Here is a 17,761-nt window from a genome sequence, read left to right on the forward strand (position 1 = left end):
ACTCTGTCTCAAAAAAAAAAAAAAAAAAATTAAATGTGGGCAAGGTGCGGTGGCGCACACCTATAATCCCAGCACTTTTGGAGGCTGAGGTGGGCCACTTGCCTGAGCTCGGGAGTTCACGACCAACCTGGCAACATAGTGAAACCCTATCACTACTAAAATACAAAAAAATTAGCTGGGCATGGTGGCATGTGCCTATAGTCTCAGCTACTCCAGGGGCTGAGGTACGAGAATCACTTGAACCTGGGAGACAAAGGTTGCAGTGAACTGAGATTGTGCCACTTTACTCCAGCCTGGGTGACAGAGCGAGACTCTGTCTCCAAAAAAATTAATTAATTAAATGTGTGTGTTGGTCAGTCCTCTTTGTAGGTATGTACATCTAGAAAACGATCAGGACAAAATATACCAAAATAATAATAGTAGTTATCTCTGGATAGTGAAATTGTGGGTGATTATGTTTTTTACATTTTCTTTTTGTTGTTTTTTGAGACAGAGTATTGCTATCTTGCCCAGGTTGGAGTGCAGTGGCGCAATCTTGGCTCAGTGAAACCTCTGCCTCCCAGGTTCAAGTGCATTTCATGCCTCAGCCTCCCAAGTAGCTGGGATTACAGGTGCAGGTCAACCCCACATGGCTAATTTTTATATTTTTAGTAGAGACAGGGTTTCACCATGTTTATCAGGCTGGTCTCAAACTCCTGACCTCAGGTGATCCACCTGCCTCAGCCTCCCAAAGCACTGGGATTACAGGTGTAAGCCACTGGGCCCAACCTGTTTTTTACATTTTCTAATGAGTAAATAGGATCATTATAACCAGAAGAAAGCCAAATATGCATTATAAAAAATAGTTTCTGAAATGTCAAAATAAAGAGAAAATTTTAGCTCCCCAAAATATTGTTTTTTCTAAGGAGTCTATTTTCATTATTATCTCTCTCTTTTTTTTTTTTTTTTTGAGACAGAGTTTTGCTCTTTGGCCCAGGCTCACTTGGCGCTCTTTGGCATGATCTCGTCTCACTGCAACTTCTGCCCCCCGGATTCAAGCAATTCTCCTGCCTCAGCCTCCTGAGTAGCTGGGATTATAGGTACCCGCCACCACGCCCAGCTAAGTTTTATATTTTTAGTAGAGACGGGGTTTTGCCATGTTGGCCAGGCTGGTCTCGAACTCCTGACCTCAGGCAATCCACTGCCTTGGCCTCCCAAAGTGCTAGGATTACAGGCGTGAGCCACTGTGCCCGGCCTATATCTCTTTTTATATCTTTTTTTTTTTTTTTTTGAGACGGAGTCTCGCTCTGTCACCCAGGCTGGAGTGCAGTGGCCAGATCTCAGCTCACTGCAAGCTCCGCCTCCCGGGTTTATGCCATTCTCCTGCCTCAGCCTCCCGAGTAGCTGGGACTACAGGCGCCGCCACCTCGCCCGGCTAGTTTTTTGTATTTTTAGTAGAGACGGGGTTTCACTGTGTTAGCCAGGATGGTTTCGATCTCCTGACCTCGTGATCCGCCCGTCTCGGCCTCCCAAAGTGCTGGGATTACAGGCTTGAGCCACCGCGCCCGACCTCTTTTTATATCTTTTAAGTAAACAGTGAGTCAGCCTGTTTCCCACAGTACCCTCTACCTCTGTGCTGTTTGCTCTGTGTCCCTTCCATGTTCATTTCCTTTTGGCATTGTTTTGTCCTGAGGCTTTAGAAGAGTAAAGGCAGAGATGTAATGGGAGACAGTCATCACCATAGAGAGACACCACTAGTGGGTTCCAGTTTCCTTGTTTGATGTGTTTCCTGGGCACTTGTCAGGCAGAGACTGTTCGTAGGAATGGTCTTCATTCTCAGTGCTCTCAGGGGCTGAAATCCACTCAGTCCTGCTTTTTATCCTGGTCAATTAGAACGGGAAATTTTCCAGCTTGGACAACAAGCCATGGAATTGGAGTAAGGCAGTTTAATTTATTCTGTTTTTGGCATTTTGGAAGTTAATGACCTTCGTTAGCACCACCAGTGGCCCGCTAAAAGATACTTCAGGTAGCAAATGTTCACTCCAGTATAGCCCAGGCATCACCTCCCTCCTGAGCCTGTTCATATCCTGCCCCTTCCCAGGCAGAAGTGACCTCTCCATATTTCTAAGACAGACCACTGTCAGTACCTATTATACCTAACAGGGCTGCACCATTACCCTTTGTTTCAGGCAGGAACCAGATGTCATTTGTATCTGTATCTCAGCTCTTTGTATGATGTTAGGCCCGTAGTACCTGCTGAGTAAATGTTTGCTGTGTGCCTTGACTCTTACCTAATTATTCACTATGCATGAGACCAGACGGCTGACACTTCATATGTATTCTGTGTCTGTTTTCACCTGCTATGTGTGCTCTTACAGGCATCTGATTATAGAAAACTTTATCCCTCTGGAAGAAAAAAGTAAAATTATGAATAGAGCCTTCTTTGATGAAGAAGAAGATCATTGGAAACTACATCCTATAACTAGACTGGAGTAAGTCACTATTAACTTTATTTTCAAGTATGAGGGGAAAAGAATGTTGGTAACAAGACCCCTCCAGTCAACAAAGGGGTTTGATAAGAACACAGTTTGGCTTGTTTAAACTCAAAACCCACTGCGTTTCTGATTTTGTAGCTGCCATAGATCCACCAGGTAAAAGTATGATGATGAGTGTGGTTTTAGGAATTAGGAGACTTTGTCACTAGTGAGTGAGTAAGTGACCTTTCCAAAGTTCCTGCATGTCTGTTTCTCCAGCCGTGAAGTGAAGTATGCTAGGTCACATGAGGGGCAATTCAGAGCTGTTGTCTTTGTGTGTCATTCTGATCCACAGTATTGAGAAGGATTCTCACTCTAAGTCTGGGTCCTGCTGGAAAGATGGGAGACACCTGGCAGGGATGCAGAGGTGGGGGGTGTTGACAGCTATGCTTTGTGAATGCCGTCTAAGAACTGGGCGATGATTAAAATTCCTTCTGGCTTAAAAGATGCATGATGCTGTGAATCAGAAAACAACTCAAGCAGAAAACAGAAGCAGTTCTCGTCCCACTTATGTCAGCCCGCAGTCCAGGGAGTTGCTTGCTTCAGATTCTATCAGAGTCTTCGAGTGCTGGTTCCACAGGACTCCAGCCAGGGCTTTAACACTGCAGTTCATTTCCAGGAACCAGCAGATGATGAAGCGGCCAGTCTCAGCCGTGGGATATAAGAGACCATTGAGCCAGCACGCAAGAATGTCCATGATGATTCGTCCAGAGGCCAGATACAGGGTGAGAAGATCCTTTTGTAACAAATAATAAATAAGCCAAGCACAGTGGCTCACACCTGTAATCCCAGCAGTTTGGGAGGCCAAGGTGGACAGATTGGTGGATCCCAGGAGTTTGAGACCAGCCTGGACAATGTGGCGAAACCCTAACTCTGCTAAAAATACAAAAATTAGCCAGATGTGGTGGTGTGTGCCTGTAGTCCCCGCTACTTGGGAGGCTGAGGTGGGAGGATTACCTGAACCTAGGAGGCAGAGGCTGCATTGAGCCAAGATCATGCCACTGCACTCTAGCCTGGGTGACAGAGTGAGACCCTGTCTCAAAAAATAAATAAGTAAATATATTAAAAATAATAATCAGGCCGGGCGCGGTGGCTCAAGCCTGTAATCCCTGCACTTTGGGAGGCCGAGACGGGCGGATCACGAGGTCAGGAGATCGAGACCATCCTGGCGAACACGGTGAAACCCCGTCTCTACTAAAAAATACAAAAAACTAGCCGGGCGAGGTGGCGGCGCCTGTAGTCCCAGCTACTCGGGAGGCTGAGGCAGGAGAATGGCGTGAACCCGGGAGGCGGAGCTTGCAGTGAGCTGAGATCCGGCCACTGCACTCCAGCCTGGGCGACAGAGCGAGACTCCGTCTCAAAAAAAAAAAAAACAAAACAAAAAAAATAATAATCAATAGGCCGGGCACAGTGGCTGACGCCTGTAATCCCAGCTCTTTGGGAGGCTAAGGTGGGAGGATTACCTGAGCCCAGGAGGCAGAGGCTGCATTGAGCCAAGATCATGCCACCGCACTCTAGCCTGGGTGACAGAGTGAGACCCTGTCTCAAAAAATAAATAAGTAAATATATTAAAAATAATAACGAATAGGCCGGGCACAGTGGCTGACGCCTGTAATCACAGCTCTTTGGGAGGCTGAGGTGGGTGGTCACTTGAGGTCAGGAGTTTGAGACCAGCCTGGCCAACGTGGTGAAACCTCATCTCTACTAAAAACACAAAAATTAGTCGGGCATGGTGGCAGGCACCTGTAATCCCAGCTACTTGGGAGGCTGAGGCAGGAGAATCACTTGAACCCAGGAGGCAGGACGCGGAGGTTGCAGTGAGCCAAGATCGTACCACTGCACTCCAGCCTGGCTGGCAGAACGAGACCCCATCTCAAAAAAAAAAAAAAAAAAGTCAGTACTAGAGAAAGAGTCCAAACATCCTGTCTGTCATGGCCAGTAAATATTAACAATGAGCTTCAAAATGGCTCTGTGGGAAGACTGGAGAGAACACAGATATGTAGTGACAGGAGATGGACCTGTCGTAAAGAACTTCAGGTACTTTCGTCTCACAAAATGTGTGTCAGTCATGTAGTCATTTAAAGGGACATCGAGGACTATTTTATGACCCCAAAATAGAAAAATAGAAGCTCTGCCATGAGAGACTCTACTTTTTAGTTAAATTAAATGAATTAATTTATTTATTTTGAGATGGAATCTCACTGTGTCGGCTAGGCTGGAGTGCAGTGGTGCAATCTATGCTCACTGCAACCCCCGTCTCCTGGGTTCAAGCACTTCTGGTGGTTCAGCCTCCCTAGTAGCTGAGACTACAGGCACATGCCAAAACACCCAGCCAAGTTTTGTATTTTTAGTAGAGATGGGGTTTCACCATGTTGGCCAGGCTGATCTTGAATGCCTGACCTCAGGTGATCCACCCGCCTTGGCCTCCCAAAGTGCTGGAATTATAGGCATGTGCCAGCCAACATGCCCAGCTAATTTTTGTATTTTTAGTAGAGACGGGGTTTCACCATGTTGGCCAGGCTGCTCTCGAACTCCTGACCTCAGGTGATCCTCCCAAAGTGCTGGGATTACAGGTGTGAGCCACCGTGCAGGCCTTTTTTTTTTTTAAGGCAGGATCTTACTGTGTCACCCAAGCTTGAGTACTGTAGCACAATCATAGCTCACTGTATCCTCAAACTCCTGGGCTCAAGTGATCCTCCTGCCTCCTGCCTTGGCCTCCCGAAGCACTGGGATGACCATGTCCAGCTGAGCACTTGCTGTGTGCTGGGCATTGTACTCAGCACTTGACTGCTTTCTCTAATGAAGCTTCCCCATCTCCTTTATGCAGTCAGTCCTGTTGCTTAAAGGTCAGGGAGTGTGGCAAGTGGCTGAACTAGGATACACAATGTATTAAGTTATAGAGTAATTTGTAGCAGAAGTATATATGTGAATATAAAATTTGGTGTAAAATATATCAAAATGTAAACTGCTTTTTGCTGGTTGCTGGAAGCACACTCAATATTTTTTTCTTTTTGCTCATCTGTATTTTATAACTATCAATAGGGAACTTGTATTATTTTATAGTGAAAGATTTTCACTTGAAATATTTTAAATGTTTCTGAATCTCTCTTGGCAGCCAGAGCCAAACAGAAGATTACTGTTAGTTAGCTCTTTGGGTGCCATTCTTCCCGGCTTTGAGTTCTTTAAAAGAAAGAAAGCAAAAGCAAAAAATTAGGTGGGGTTAGCATTGTAAAACTGCATCACTTCTTTTAGGCAGTCACTTTCTTGGTAGGCCCTGAATAACAAGCAGTTTGCACTTCTGTTCTTGGAGGGGCCCTCGATTGCTTGTACTGCCTGTGTCCAGTTGGAGGCTAACCTAGCTGATGATGGCTGTGCTTCTGCAGGCAGAAAACATTGTGCTGTTAGAGCTGGACATGCCTAGCCGGACCACCAGAGACTATGAGGGTCCAGCCATTGCCCCCAAGGTTCAGGCTGCATTGGATGCGGCTCTGCAGGATGAAGATGAGATACAGGTGGATGCATCATCCTTTGAAAGCACTGCAAATAAGAAATCCAAGTCCAGGTGAGTGGCTTTGTTGATGTGTGTTTAAACAGAACATGTTTGAATAAGGACAAACCAAAGCAAGAATGCTTGTTTATCATGGAATACTTTGTAGAACACACTAGAAAATGTTGCCATATTACTCCTATGTTTACTTATTTATTCTACAAATATTTATAGTTGAGACACTATGCTAGGTACACTGAATACCAGAATACCTAATGTCCCCAGTCCCTTACTGTAAGGTGAATGTGTTCTGGTGAAAGAGCAGTCAGTTCTTCAGTTCTCACGAGGTGTCCGGTAGTTCTAAGTGCTTTACAAACATTCTCTTAATGATTTCCTGTAAAAACTTATAAGGTAAATTTTGTAATCAGTCCCATTTTATAGACAGGAAAACTGAAACGTAGAAAATTTGAGAAAGTAGCGATCTCCAAGGAAACCCAGCAAGTAAGGGCCAAAGCGATAATTCAAAAATAGGTAATCCAGATCCATAACCCAGGCTCTGGGCCTCCATGCTAAGTTTATCTCACCCATTTGGTGCAAAAATAGTAATTCTGTCTTATTACATTCTGGATTAGAAGTTTTAGGAAAACAATTGGGTGCAGAACCAAAATGGAAGAAATTCTACCTGCAAACTTAATTTTTGTTACCAATCAGGAAAGGACAGTCAAGCTTTGGTTTTAAAGGAAGAACAACTGCTAAGCATTAGAATGTCTTCTCTCATATTCCACACCTCTGTTCTGAGGCCATTTTGGTCATGCCCCAAGGTTCAGGCTGTGCCAGTCTAGTGGTTTTACAGTTGAACGTATCGTCATTTTTAGGCCATTGAAGAATGGCCTGAAATGAAATGTTAATGACATCTGATGTGTCAGGGACAGAGATGGGGACATGTAATATAAACATGTGTTTGACTTTTGCAGGCCTAAAAGTGGAAGGAAGTCGGGATCCTCCTCCTCTTCCTCAGGAACCCCTGCATCTCAGCTTTATCCACAGTCTCGGGGGCTGGTTCCAAAGTAAAGCCAGCTCCTCCTCTCCCAGGGTGGAAACAGCATTTGCCTTCTGAGAGAAGAGACTAGCAAAAAGCTGCAGAGAGGACTCGGCCCAAACTCAGAACCATTCCCCTGAGGAGAAGCGATGGCCTCTTTGCAGATCAACCAGCTTAATCTGGTCAAACGTGCTGTTCCTAATCTGGCACTCAGCCCCTCTGGGAAACATCTTTTAATTAGCATCTCAGAAATGCATGGGTAAGGTAAAGTGCGATAGTCCAAGTGGAAAGCAAGAGAATGACCAGTGACCTTGCTTCCTTCCACCTTGCCTTCTTCTCCCCCTTCCCCTGCCCTCCCTTTCTCTCCTCTCTCTTTTTCTGGCCTGTTCTTTTCATGGGGCTCCCTTCCTGTTGAACAATAGGGCAGAATCAGGAGTCCCCTTAGCAGGACCACATCTTTGGAGCCTCGGGATAAAATGACAGTGAGATTGAAAAGTGAAAAGCCTAGAACTTGACTAGGTGCCTGTTCTTGTAGGGAGAAATGAGAAATCGCATTTGAATCCAGGCCCCAGATGGGCACCATCAGCCATCTTGCCTCCATGCACCTCAGTAAGAAGTGGATCTGCCTTTGGGACCTGCCCAGTGAGGAAATCTCTTCCAGTTTCTGCTTCTGAAGGATTCAATGTTGGGAGCAATAGAAATAACATTCCCTTTGCCTCCTCGGAGTATTTAGGGAAATAGCTTCTTTAAAACCTCAAAACCGTGACCATCCTGTCGAAGACCTAAGTCTGTAAGCTGGTGCCATGTCCATACACCATATCACTTTACTCTTCATTTGTCACCATTTTTTCCCATGCACACGTACTCTGAGCATCCTTGTGTGGGCCCATCCTCTGCCTCCAGAGCATGCTGTGCAGTGGGCCTGTTTAGTGTGAGAAAGGAGGCTTGCTCTGCCTTCTCTGATGGGCTGGAGTTGAGGGAAGGAGCTGTATAGTGGCACTTTTGAATTCCCCGTTTTGTTCCATATTGGTATAGAGAGCAGAAAAGTAGCTAGGCAGATGCAGAGATGGAGACATGAGACTCAGTGCAGTGGGTAGGGAAGACATAACAGATGGAAGCAAAGGAATCCTGCCTGCCTTCAGCAGAGAATTCACCGAATCCTAGAACTGTGGCTCCCTCCAGGCAGAGCCTAAGATGTTGGTGAAGAGTAGCTGCGTGATTGAATAGGCTCAAAGGAGAGTTCAGAATTCCCGTTTACATATTACTAGTTTGGTTTGTAAGTTTTAGTTCCTTGTATTATTGAGATTCAGAGCTTCATTTTATGTTGGTCAGTAGGTGAATATTACTCATTTTTCCCCAAGAGAAGCTCATAAGTGTGTGTGGGTGTGAGAGCACGATGGTGCCTGTGGTCTGTGAATGTGTCCATGTGTGTCTGTAAGAGAGACAGAGACCAAGAACTTGCTCAATTTTAGAAATACACTAATGTGCAGTTGTTGCCTTTTGTCTGTATTAAAGGCCCATTGAATGACTAATCCAGGCTGGAAGCACTCCCATGTGGGTGTCTGAGTCCACGAGCCAAGCCTGAGGGGACAGTATGAGTCTCCAGGTCTGCCACACTGGTGCACCTTGCTGGCACGGTGCTTCAGGAAGGTGGCGACTCAGGTGGGCCTTGAGTTATATTTTAACTCAGCTGCTCAGTTCCCAGGGCACATTTCTGGATCAGAACCCGTGGGAAATAGGAGGTACTAAGTGCAATGTCTTAGCATTCTGCAAAATGGAGATCTGTTGTCCAGCGGCTTATCTCCTTTTTAGTAACCCTTCTTTCTGAACCCAGGGCCCTTTTCAGCCTTCCCTCATCTTTTCTTGAGATCAAACCTTGCTTCTTTCTTATTTACTAAGAATTTGCCTGTTTGAATAAGAACAAAACGCTAAGGTGGGTAGCCTATGCTGGTTGTCTGCTGGTTACACGTGTCTCTCACACCACATTTCCTCAAAGCTAATCTGAATTCTGTAGGCTAAAAATATTCATGTAGCAAATCTGAGAATTGAAAACTGCAGATAACCGGCCGGGTATGGTGGCTCACGCCTGTAATCCTAGCACTTTGGGAGGCCGAGGTGGGTGGATCACCTGAGGTTAGGACTTCAAGACCAGCCTGGCCAACATGGTGAAACTCTGTCTCTACTAAAAATACAAAAATTTGCCAGGTGTGGTGGTACATGCCTCTAGTCCTAGCTACTCGGGAGGCTGAGGCAAGAGAATCACTTGAACCTGGGAGGTGGAGGTTGCAGTGAGTCGAGATCACACCACTGCACTCCAACCTGGGCAACAGTGAGACTCTGCCTCAAAAAAAAAAAAAGAAAGAGAAAGAAAACTGCAGATAACCCTATACGTTAATACTGGTATCTCGAGGTGACTCTTCTGACCAAGGGTGGTTAAGTGACACATAGAACTTTTCTAAGAGAAGACAGACAAGTTGACAGGCCTGTCTTGTACTCAGCTGTGTTTATGTGGTGTCTGTGGAAACAAAAGAAAAGAAGACTTAGTTGGAAATGAAGCTGTCCCTTTCCAAGCAGTCTCTGGTGCTTTTCTTCTCTAAAAATGGATCCGATAAATATTTGAATAGAGCAGATTGTAGAATGTCGTGCTGCCACCAGAAAGCTGCTGCTTTGGGTTCTGCATTGAACCAAATATGTAGAGGACCTACCAAGCCCACTGAGGGACCAGGTTTTCATGTCTCTAGTCGTACCTAGAATGTTCTGAGCCGTCTGAGGGCATTTATGCCAGAAGCAGCTAGCAAAGCCAGAAAGCAAGTCTAACAGGATCTAAGATGGCCATCAGGAGAAGGAGTTTGAGACTGTGTGTGCAGCCCCCAATAGACCCCCTTTTACTCTGATCTGGAGAATGTATTTGGCTTCATATTTTAAAGTCACATGTCTCTCAGACCCCTGGATTCAGAACCCAAGGCCACAAATCATAGGCATGAAGCACTTTCTTAAGACTGACCTAACGCTGGATTATTTCCCGTCTAATGCCTGCATGCTGCTTGAATTGCTCCACCCACACCTCCATGACCAAGGGCGCCAGAGTGCTGCAGCTCGGGCGTGGGCTGCTTTCTGCTTTTCCTGTCTGACTCTGACAAGTCCTCCCTCACTGAATGTAGAATCGTTGCCAAGTTTCTGAGAAGTGTCGATTCCCTGTTAACGTAGATATCAGTTCTGCTTCACATTTCCCACTTGAGGTTGAGGCGTACTGGAGACAACACCTCAGACCATCTGAACCCCATCAGTGGACGAAAATGGGGCTGTTAATATACTCTAAAAGCCATACTAAAAATGCTCTGAGGGAACTGGCTAAGAATAGTGGGCCTGGCGATTATCACGCAAGGCTTTGTTTTGTGCTGTTCAGAAATCTGTCACCTTTCTGCCTGCCCTTGTTGCCTGAATGAAATGCTTCTGGGGTTATTTATGAAGGAGTGATCCTGGGGCCGGCAGGAAGCAGTGGGCTTTATGGCTCCTTGAAGTTATTACTGATCTCGACCTTCTCTTTGGCTACCTTTAGACAAAGAATATGCCAATCAATACTTGGGGCTCTAAGTTTTACAATTGATATTTATTTGTATCATCTCTTTGTCTAGGAATGTAAAAGTGATTCTAAACTAAGATGTGTAATAAAAATCAATCAGATTTATTGTACCTACAAAAAGGTGTCCTCATAAATGACTAAGGCTTTTGAAAATGACATGCCTGTGGCTGACATCCTGGCATTTTCAATAGACATTTTAATTGGGTGGGAGTGGGAAAATGAAGATTGAGTGGGGATGCTGGCATTATTTAATATAGCAACAAGGGGCAGGGTGTGGTGGCTTACGCCTGTAATCCCAGCACTTTGGGAGGCTGAGCCTGGTGGATCACATGACGTCAGGAGTTGGAGACCAGCCTGGCCAACATGGTGAAACCCTGTCTGTACTAAAAATACAAAAAATGAGTGGGGCATGGTGGTGCGCGCCTGTCATCCCAGCTACTTGGGAGACTGAGGCAGGAGAATTGCTTGAGGCAGAGATTGCAGTGGGCCAAGATTGCACCACTGCACTTCAGGCTGGGTGACGGAGCAAGACTCCATCTGAAAATAAATAAATATAAATAAATAAATAATATGGCAACAAGGAAAAGATACATAAAATGAAGAAGGACAGAGTGACAGGTGCTTTTCATGTTTTTCCATGGAGGTTCCTGAGACTGACCTGGGCAACAAGCATGAAATTTCTTTTAACTTTTGTATTTTGTTTTAAAAATTATTTTAAATTTACTTTTATATATCATACTTTAAAATATATGTGCCTTTTTTTTTTTTTTTTTTTTTCCAGACAGAGCATCACTCTGTTGCCCAGGCTGGAGTGCAGTGGCATGATCACGGCTCTCTGCAGCCTCAGCCTCACAGGCTCAAGTGATCTTCCCACCTCAGCTGGGACTATAGGTGTGCAGCACTATGCCTGGCTAATTTTATATTTTTTTGTAGAAATGGGGTCTCACTATGTTGCCCAGGCTGGTCTGTGCCTTTTTTAACACAAAAGTATTTTATGTTGTTTACCATCAGGAAAAGAAGATACAAAAAATGGGCCGCACATTGTCTTTTGGATTCCCATGCTCGTAGGCCTGCTGGAGTGACCCTGGGGGGGTTGTGCCCCTATGTTGAGAAGTGGGACTGGGTGGAAGGAGCACAGACCCTGGACTCCAAGTTGGGTTTGAATTCTGGTCTTGCCACCACTTACTAGCCATATGACTGGGAGGAATTTAATTGGCCTCTCTGAACTTTAGGGCCTTTGTCTATAAAGTGGAGTGGAGATCCCCACTTTGAAGGGCCATTTTGAGGATCAGCGATACATTTAAAGGAGCAAGTACAGTATGTGGATAGAGCAGCCATGAAAAAAATGTGGTTATTGCTGTGATAAGGCACTGTGTTTGGAAGATACCATGAATACTTTGTGTCCCAAGAAACTGGAAGTCAGTATTCGACATACCATCTTTAGAAAATCCTAAAGAAAAATTGTTAACCATTTAGTAATTTGTATTGAGTACCTACTATGTGTCAAGCTGTTCTAGGCACTAGATATATAGATGTAACACCAGGAATCTGCCCACATGGAACTTGCACCTTAATGGGGATGGAGGATGGGTAAATGTTAAATTAATCAAATGTGCACAAATATATGATTATGAATTGTGTCAAATATCATGAAGTTATATAATAGGTTTTTGTTTTTGTTTTTTTTTGAGATGAGGTCTCACTCTGTCACCTAGGCTGAAGTAGAGTGGCATGATCATGGCTCTCTATAGTCTCCACCTCCTGGGCTCAAGCGATCGTCCTGCCTTAGTCCCCCAAGTAACTGGGACCAAGGTGCGAACCACCACACCTGACTAATTTTTAAAAATTTTTTGTAGAGATGGGATTTTGTCATTTTGCCCAGGATGGTCTTCCCAAAGTGCTGGGATTACACACGTGAGCCACCCTATGTGGCCAATATAATAGAATATTATAAGAAGAGAGTGGAGACCTAATTTAGATGCGGTGGGTGAAGTAGGAAAGGGCTTTTTGAAGAAATGGCAGTTACGGTGAGATCTAGAGGACAGGAGTTAGCTGGGCAAGGAGGACGGAAGGGCATTTGTGAAGGGATGGGGGAACAGCGCTTGCTACGGTTTTGCAGAACAGACTCGAATTTCACAAGAAGGTATCTGCAGTCCCTTTTTACCCTCACTAGAGGGTAGCATGGAGAACTGTAGAAAACATTACAGTGTAGGACTTCAAAGATCAAACAAAAAATGTAAGGAGCACAAAGGGAACGGTGGCCTGTGCGACTCAGGCAAACGTTTCATAATTGTGTTTCTTCATAAGACACTTTCAAACTGTGTAATGTCTGTTTACTCCCCACCCTTCCAAAAAGAGTTAAGAAACAGCTTGGCTTAGCCTTGATAATTACTAGTTTGGAATAGTTCAGAATGCATTACCCAGAAAGCAAGAGTTCAAAGTATGATTTGAAGAAGTGTGAGTGTGTTCCTGAAAATGGCAGAATTTGCCAGGCGCGGTGGCTCATACCTGTAATTCCAGCACTTTGGGAGGCTGAGGTGGGCAGATCACCTGAGGTCAGGAGTTCAAGACCAGCCTTACCAACATGGAGAATCCCTGTCTCCACTAAAAATACAAAAATTAGCCAGGCACGGTGGAACATCCCTGTAATCCCAGCTACTCAGGAGGCTGAGGCAGGAGAATCGTTTGAACCCAGGAGGTAGAGGTTGCAGTGAGCCGAGATTGTGCCATTGCACTCCAGCCTGGGCAACAAGAGCGAAACTCCATCCATCCATCTAAAAGAAAAAAAAGAAAAGAAAAAGAAAATGACAGAATTATTGGTTGGGCCAGAGGCTAATTCATCAGGGGAAATACAGGACAGATGGGACACCTGGCAACTTGGAAATTCCTACCAACTCAGCTTTGTTTATATCTTTTGGATTTTTAAAATTTTAATCAACAAACTACTGAATTTTGGAAACTGTATTTTGAACTTCAAACTGATAATTTAAGTCTTGGGGGCTGTGATTTTGGCAGGCCCTCTTAGAGTTACCATCTGATTGACGCTTACCCTGAGAATCTGGTCTCCAAGGACCATGTGGTGGTCACATCTCCCAACTGGGGTGTCAGTGGCATTAGTCAAGGACGTAACTGTAGCTCTTGCAGCTGCTCCTGTTTCATCCTCAGTTTCTTTCACTAGTCTTGTGGTTAACCAGTCCCTGAGTGCTTCAGTTAGGTGTGCCAACTGGGGACTTGCTGTTGGGGTGGAGGAATGGACAGGGGGAGCGACGGCTCACCACATCTCTGGGGACAGTGCAGCCCACAGGCACTTGTTGAGTGCCCTCTATGCACCAGGTGTCTTGCCCTGCACTGGAGATAGGGAGGGAAGTAGATGTACCACGGCCCTTCTGAGGAGAGGGGAGGCAGAAACACAAGGATGGCAATTCAGAGCATTTGCTGCCTAGGAGGCCTGCCTCTCCTCACACAGCCCGCCCAGTCCTCTGAGGCCGAAGCCACACAGTCCTCGCTTTGGTTTCTGGGTTATGCCATGTGCTTTCTTGCCCCGCACCTTCACACCCTCACACATGCCATGCCCTCTGCCTGAAACATTTTCTCCCCATTCTTTGCTTGGCTAACTCCTACTCATCCATCAGGAACCAGTTGAATGTCACCTCCTCAGAGAAGTCTTCCCCAGCCATTCGATGTGGTTTTCCCCATCTCCACCTGGCTGTGTGGGATCTCTCACCATGTCTTGTTTCCTTCTGAACCCTTTTCCCAATTTGTAATTTTGTATTTCTTTGCATTAGTCTCCCCAATTAGACAGTGTTCCCTGAAGGCATGTTCTGTTGTCTTCTCTAATCTTGACACTGAGCTGAGTTGGCTGGCTGAATTGGTAACTCACACCTACAACTCAGAACACAGTTATCTGTCAGAGGAAGGAGAGGAAGAGGAAGATTTTGCAAAGGAGAAAACAAAAAATGAGTAGGGGCTAGGTGCAGTGGGTCACACCTATAATCTCAGCACTTTGGGAGGCTGAGGCAGGAGGATCACTTGAGGCCAGGAATTCAAGACCAGCCTGGGCAACAGAGTGAGACCTCATCTCCACACACACACATACACACACACACACACAATTTTTACACACACACACCATTTTATTTTGAGGTGGAGTCTCATTCTGTTGCCCAGGCTGGAGTGCAGTGGCGTGATCTCGGCTCACTTCAACCTTTGCCTCCCAGGTTCAAGCGATTGTCCTGGCTCAGTCTCCTGAGTAGCTGGGACTACAGGTGTGTGCCACCACGCCTGGCTAACTTTTTATATTTTTAGTAAACACAGGATTCACTGTGTTAGCCAGGATGGTCTCGATCTCCTGACCTTGTGATCTGCCTGCTTAGGCCTCCCAAAGTGCTGGGGTTACAGGCATGAGCCACTGCGTCCAGCCACAAACAATTTTTTTTAATTCGTCAGGCATAGTGGCATGAACCTGTAGTCCCAGCTACTCAGGAGGTTGAGGTTGGAGGCTCACCTGAGCCTGGGAGGTCAAGCGTGCAGTGAGTTACGATTGCACCGCTGGCCCTCCAGCCTGGGTGGCAGAGGAAGGAAGGACAAGCATGCCAGACAAAGAGAACAACATGCATAAATGCAGGGAGAGTTCCTGGTGACTGGGGAATCTGATGGGCCTGGAGTGATGGAATGGAGATGGAGAATGGGGCTGGGAGGATCTCGACTCCATGGCTCAAGTTAGAGGGAGAGTGTTTGGAGACTTCTGTGTGTTTTGGAGACCAGGGGAGTGAAGCGCAGCCCTATTTACACTCGAGTATTTTCCCCTTAAGCCAGCCTGGCATGCTATTATTTCTTTTTGAGATAACAGAAAGCAGTTTCACTAAGTGCCTGCTTTAAGTTTGCCTGCTGTTCACACAGCTTTCTGGGCTTAGTTGGCAAATTGCATTCTGCCAGGAGCTTTCTCTGGCACAGCTCAGTACCCAAGGAATTCTAAAGAGCACTTGAGCTTGACTCCAAGGTCTTACTTCCCTAGGAATGGGGCTTAGTCTTTTTTCAGGGCAGTGGGCTGGAAGGTGGCCCCTATTCTATGTTTGGCAGCAGAGAAATTAAACTTCTGCCATTGGTTTGGGGATTTGTTTTTCTGTTCAATCAACAAAAGATTAACCTATGCTGTTCAAGACTATGTCATGGGCTACAGCAGCCATGAACTCAGTCTGGAGGAAATTCTGGCCATTCACAAATAAATAAATTTAAGGTGAGCAGTGGCACAGATACAGCACAAAGGAGGCATCACAGATTTCCAAAAGGGGCTTTGTTAATTCAGTGATCACCCTCTGCTGGATTATTCCAGGGACAGTGAGGAGCCAAGGCTTTGGCATCAGATTCATTTATTCATTCTTTGAGCATCTACTAAGTACTGGGCATTCTTCTAGATCCTAAGGATACAGAAGGAAGCCCCTGCCCTAAGTAATGTCACATCCTAATAGTTGAGGCAGATGGTTGTCAGAGGACAAACACGCTGTGTCTAACGGTGATCAGAAGTGCTCTGAAGTAAAACCAGGCAGGTCAGAAAGTAAAGAGCTGGGGTGTGGCTGAGCTTGATTGGGAGGGCAGGGAAAGCCTCTCTGGAGTGATGAGATCTACATTTGAGCAGAGTCCTGAGTGAAATTGAGGAGCAAGCTGTGTGTCTGGTACCTGGAGGCAGAATATTCTAGGAAATAAGAGTTGGAGTGTGGCTGGGCATGGTGGCTCACACCTGAAATCCCAGCACTTTGAGAGGCTGAGGTGGGCAGATCACCTGAGGTCAGGAGTTCGAGACCAGCCTGGCCAACATAGTGAAACCCAATCTCTACTAAAAGTACAACAATTAGCTGGGCTAATGGTGACATGCGCCTATAATTGCAGCCACTCAGGAGGCTGAGACAGGAGAATTGTTTGAACCTAGGAGGTGGAGGTTGCAGTGAGTCAAGATTGCGCCATTGCACTCCAGCCTGGGCGACAGAAAGACTCTGTCTCAAAAAAAAAAAAAAAAAAAAAAAGACTGCAAAGGAGGTGGGAGTGCATTTAGGGACAGGAAGGGGACAAGTGTGCTTAGTGGGCAGTAGGTTGGGAAGGTGGGCAGAGGCCAGATCGTAAGTGAATTTTATTTTTGAGCCATTGGACACTTCTGAGCAAAAGAGGGAAATGTTCTGACAGGAATGCTCTCAAAGGATCCCTCTGGCTGCTTGGTGGAGACAAACTGTGGGGAGCAGAAGGGGAAGTGAGGAGACTGCTTGAGCGGCAGGGGGTTTGGGGACACGGGGATGGGGTGAGGGGGTGCAGTGGGGCCGCAAAGGTAGTGCGGATGAGAGAGGGCAGCTTGGACCAGGCGGTGGGGACAGAGAAGTGAGAACATGCCTTAGATTTATTTTGTCTGCTGATAATCAGAGATGAGAGGGGAGATAAAAAGAAGCAACAATAGTTCCAAGGTTTTTGATCTGAAACTTACTGAAATTCAACCTATGCCACTTGCTTCCATGTGTTTTTTTCCCTTTTTTTCTTTCTTTTTTTTTTTTTTTGAGACAGAGTCTCACTCTGTTGCCCAGGCTGGAGTGCAGTGGCACAATTTTGGCTCACTGCAACCTCTGCCTCCCGGGTTCAAGCAATTCTCCTGCCTCAGCCTCCTGCGTAGCTGGAATTACAGGCACATGCCACCACGCCTGGCTAATTTTTGTATTTTTAGTAGAGACGGGGTTTCACCATGTTGGTCAAGCTGGTCTTGAACTCCTGACCTTATGATCTGCCTGCCTCGGCCTCCCAAAGTGCTGGGATTACAGGTGTGAGCCACCATGCCCAGCCTGTTTTTTCCCTTTTTAAAAAACAAAAATACAATAAAACCCACACAGCTTTATTGAGATTTACAGTCATGCATCACTTAAGAATGGGAAGACCATCTGAGAAATGCATCATTAGGTGATTTCATCGTTGTGTGATCACTATGAAGTGTATGTGCACAAGCTTACTGGTATAGCCTACCACACAATTAGGCTGTATAGTACAACCTATTGCTCCCAGGTTACAAACCTGTGAAGCACGTTACTGCACTGAATACTGTCAGCAGTTGTAACACAATGGTAAGTATTTGTGTGGCTAAACATTTCTTTTTTTTTTTTTTTTTT

At 45.7% G+C, this 17,761-nt stretch overlaps 1 protein-coding gene across 2 annotated transcripts in view; it reads left to right on the top strand.

Annotated features, from left to right (window-relative positions):
• KIF3B (kinesin family member 3B) overlaps positions 1–10,742 on the top strand; it is a 62,635-nt gene extending 51,893 nt beyond the window's left edge. The window contains exons 6-9 of one of the 2 annotated variants that reach the window (XM_017865070.1): positions 2,358–2,471; positions 3,133–3,238; positions 5,897–6,075; positions 6,975–10,742. In XM_017865070.1, coding sequence (XP_017720559.1) covers positions 2,358–2,471; positions 3,133–3,238; positions 5,897–6,075; positions 6,975–7,071 — 496 coding nt within the window. In that variant the 3' untranslated portion in view covers positions 7,072–10,742. The remainder of the gene's footprint in view (positions 1–2,357; positions 2,472–3,132; positions 3,239–5,896; positions 6,076–6,974) is intronic. The other variant, XM_017865071.1, reaches the window with a different exon arrangement.
• Positions 10,743–17,761: the final 7,019 nt, after the last annotated feature.

Source organism: Rhinopithecus bieti, unplaced genomic scaffold (assembly GCF_001698545.2).
Source record: "Rhinopithecus bieti isolate Rb0 unplaced genomic scaffold, ASM169854v2 scaffold_78508, whole genome shotgun sequence".
Lineage (NCBI taxonomy): Eukaryota > Metazoa > Chordata > Mammalia > Primates > Cercopithecidae > Rhinopithecus > Rhinopithecus bieti.